The 2967-nt window shown below is 46.9% G+C and overlaps 1 protein-coding gene across 1 annotated transcript; it reads left to right on the plus strand.

Moving 5' to 3' along the window:
• Positions 1–2077: 2077 nt before the first annotated feature.
• Positions 2078–2721, plus strand: LOC144715829 (uncharacterized). The gene has a single exon (XM_078590830.1). The coding sequence runs from the start codon at positions 2093–2095 to the stop codon at positions 2612–2614; it is 522 nt and encodes a 173-aa protein (XP_078446956.1). The 5' UTR covers positions 2078–2092; the 3' UTR covers positions 2615–2721.
• Positions 2722–2967: the final 246 nt, after the last annotated feature.

Consider the following 2967-nt stretch of genomic DNA (forward strand, 5'->3'; position numbering starts at 1 on the left):
GCTGTGGGGTGCGGCGGCCTCTAGGCGGCCACGAGACGTGGAGGCCTTGGGTCGGCCGTGGGGACACAGCCGCGGGCCGCCTGGGCGGCCGTGGTCGGCCTGGGCGCCTCTACGGCCAGTGGTGGCCCTCTACGGCCGCTAGCGGCCCTGGGCAGTCGCTAGTGGCACTCTGTGACCGCTGGCGGCCCTCTGCGGCCACTGGTAGCACTGGGCAGCCACTAGCGGCCCTCGTTGGCTGCTGGTGGCGGCGGCAGGCGGCGTTGGACGGTGTTGGGCTGCGTTGGGCCGCCTAAAGAGCAGTGGCCGAAACTCCGACGAAGGCAGCAGCGGTGACAGTTTTTGGCGAAGACAGCAGCGGTTCCCCGCAATGGCATTTTCATAAATATGATAAACTCAAAAAACACTAAAAAAATAAAAAAAGATCACAACAAATCACATTTTTTTCAATCTTCTTCTCTTCTTTCTTCCTATGGGTGCAAATATGTGCAAATATGGGCCTACCCTTAAAAATAAAGGGGAGAAGGGCCAATTAAGAATAATTGGGGCCCTCTAATAGGAGAGAGAAAAACACGAACATTCCCACACATGCACTAACACAGGTGAAACGTGTAGGTCCGTACAACGATCCAGACACGTGCGAATAAACAAAAACAAACAGATAGGTGGCCGACATACATGCCTACTCTGAAGGCTGGGTCTCGCGCTTGAGCCTTCACGCGACAAACTGGATTGACAGGGTCTTCGAAGCTGGATGGTCCCCCATCAACGGTCTTTCAATTCCATCAACAACTTTCAAGCTTGTGACAAAATTCTTCAGCCAATCGCCTTGATTTGATGTTTCGTAGCATGCTATATAATCTATTGCCATAGTAGAAGCTGGTATCAGTGCTTGAGTTGCACTTTTCCGTGATATAGCTCCTCCTGCTAACAAAAAATATAGCGTGAAGTAGATTTTCTACTACCAACGCATTCAGCAAAATCAGAATCAAAATAACCAATGATCTCCAAATAATCCAACTCTTTTATGTGAGCATGTATTTTTGTTCTCTGAAGGTGTCACATGACTCTCTTGGTTGCTTTCCAATGATCCATATCTTGATTACTTAAATGTCGGCCAAGTACACCCACAATATGAGCAATATCTGGGTGTGTACAAACTTGTACATACATAAGACTCCCACAGGTGAGGCATAAGGAATCTTTTGCATTTCCTGACTTTCAAAAGTGCTCTTTGGATATTGTTTGAGACTAAACCTGTCTTCTTTAGAAATAGGGTTGTCTAGAGGTTACAATCTTCCATGCCATATACTTTAAGGACTTTTTCATTGTATCCCTTTTGAGACAAACCTAAGTTATTTCAATGTAGCCCTAGTTATAGGAGGATTTGATACTTAATCCTCTTTAGTTTATGTTAATTAATCCCATCATTATAATTAAGACAGATTTAGCCTCTACACATTTAATAACTATACATATTGTAATAAATGTCTTAATCCCATCATTATGTGAATCACATACAAATTGGGATTTGTAATTGATAACAATATGCAATTATATACAATATATATATTTGTCCATAGAATAAGAAGTTAACCCAACAAGATAGAGATAGATAGAGAGAGAGAGAGAGAGAGAGAGAGAGAGAGAGAGAGAGAGAGAGAGAGAGAGAGAGAGAGAGAGAGAGAGAGAGAGAGAGAGAGAGAGAGAGAGAGAGAGAATATCTTGTGCAGTCGTAGCGATCCGCCGTAGCTTTTTGAAGAATAACATTATCACCATAGTTGACTTTGTTCCCAATTGACGGACCGTTGATCCTGACTTTACGCGTGAAGTGAGTGTCGAGGAAATATCCTTGAAACAACAGACCAAAAATACGGTATGAACGTGGAACCGAAAAAAGGACCAGAAATCACAGGGCTTCTAGAGCACCCGCCGCCTTAACCCACCCACTGGGAGACTTGGAGTCGTCGTCCGGAGTTTGTTGTCTTTCCTTCAAAGTAACCGAGTGGCCGTGTCAAAATCTCTCTCTATCTCTATTCCCATTCCTACGTACGAAGAGAACGGAAAGCTATAAGAGGGAACTAGATGAACAAAGATGAGGGAAAAGAAAGATTCAACTAACGAGAGGAAAAGAATGAAGAGGAAGAGGACAGAAGGAGGAGAAGAGCAACTTCTGATGTTGTTTTCTGGCGGGGAGGAAATGCCCCACGTCCCCCGGCAGGGGGGGCGGTTGTTTGGGTGCAAGACGTGCAATCGGCAGTTCGCGTCTTTTCAGGCGTTGGGGGGACACCGGGCGAGCCACAGGAAGCCGCGCTTGCCGGGAGAGAAGATAGCCGCGCTGGGGAAGCCGAAGTTGCACGAGTGCCCCATCTGTGAGCTGGAGTTCTCCATGGGCCAGGCCCTCGGCGGCCACATGCGCCGCCACCGCGCCGCCGCCGAGTCCTTCGCGCGCCGCTGCGCGGAGATTAAGCGCGGCGGGGACGTCGGCTGCGGTGATTCGGTCTGCCTGGACCTCGACTTGAACACGTTTCATTCGCCCAAAAATCCGGACTCGCATCCGCTCAATCTGCGCCTCAGCCTCGGCCTCAGTCTGAGTCTCGTCGATTGCTTTCATTGATTCTGATCCGTTCTCTTTCTTGACTATTTTCTTCACGATTCTTTCATTTGTTGTACACATGCCGTTGACGAAAAGGTTGAACAGAGAAGATTATGGTTCGTTTTGCTTGGCCACCTTTCCTTTTCTCTCTTCTTGGACAGAATGGAAGGAATGGATTGAAAGTCATTAAAAGTTAACTTATATGCCTGAGACAGAGAGAGAGAGAGAGAAAGAGGATAGGCGGATCTCTAAAACATGGAAAATCAATTCCTTACTCTCACTGTTCTAGATTTAACGAGAATCCTTGATCTCTAAAAGTACTTTTACACTAATATGTAAAGAAGACGCATAGAGTGGAGGTTGAGGACGGTAGG

This window comes from Wolffia australiana, chromosome 19 (genome assembly GCF_029677425.1).
Source record: "Wolffia australiana isolate 7733 chromosome 19, ASM2967742v1".
Lineage (NCBI taxonomy): Eukaryota > Viridiplantae > Streptophyta > Magnoliopsida > Alismatales > Araceae > Wolffia > Wolffia australiana.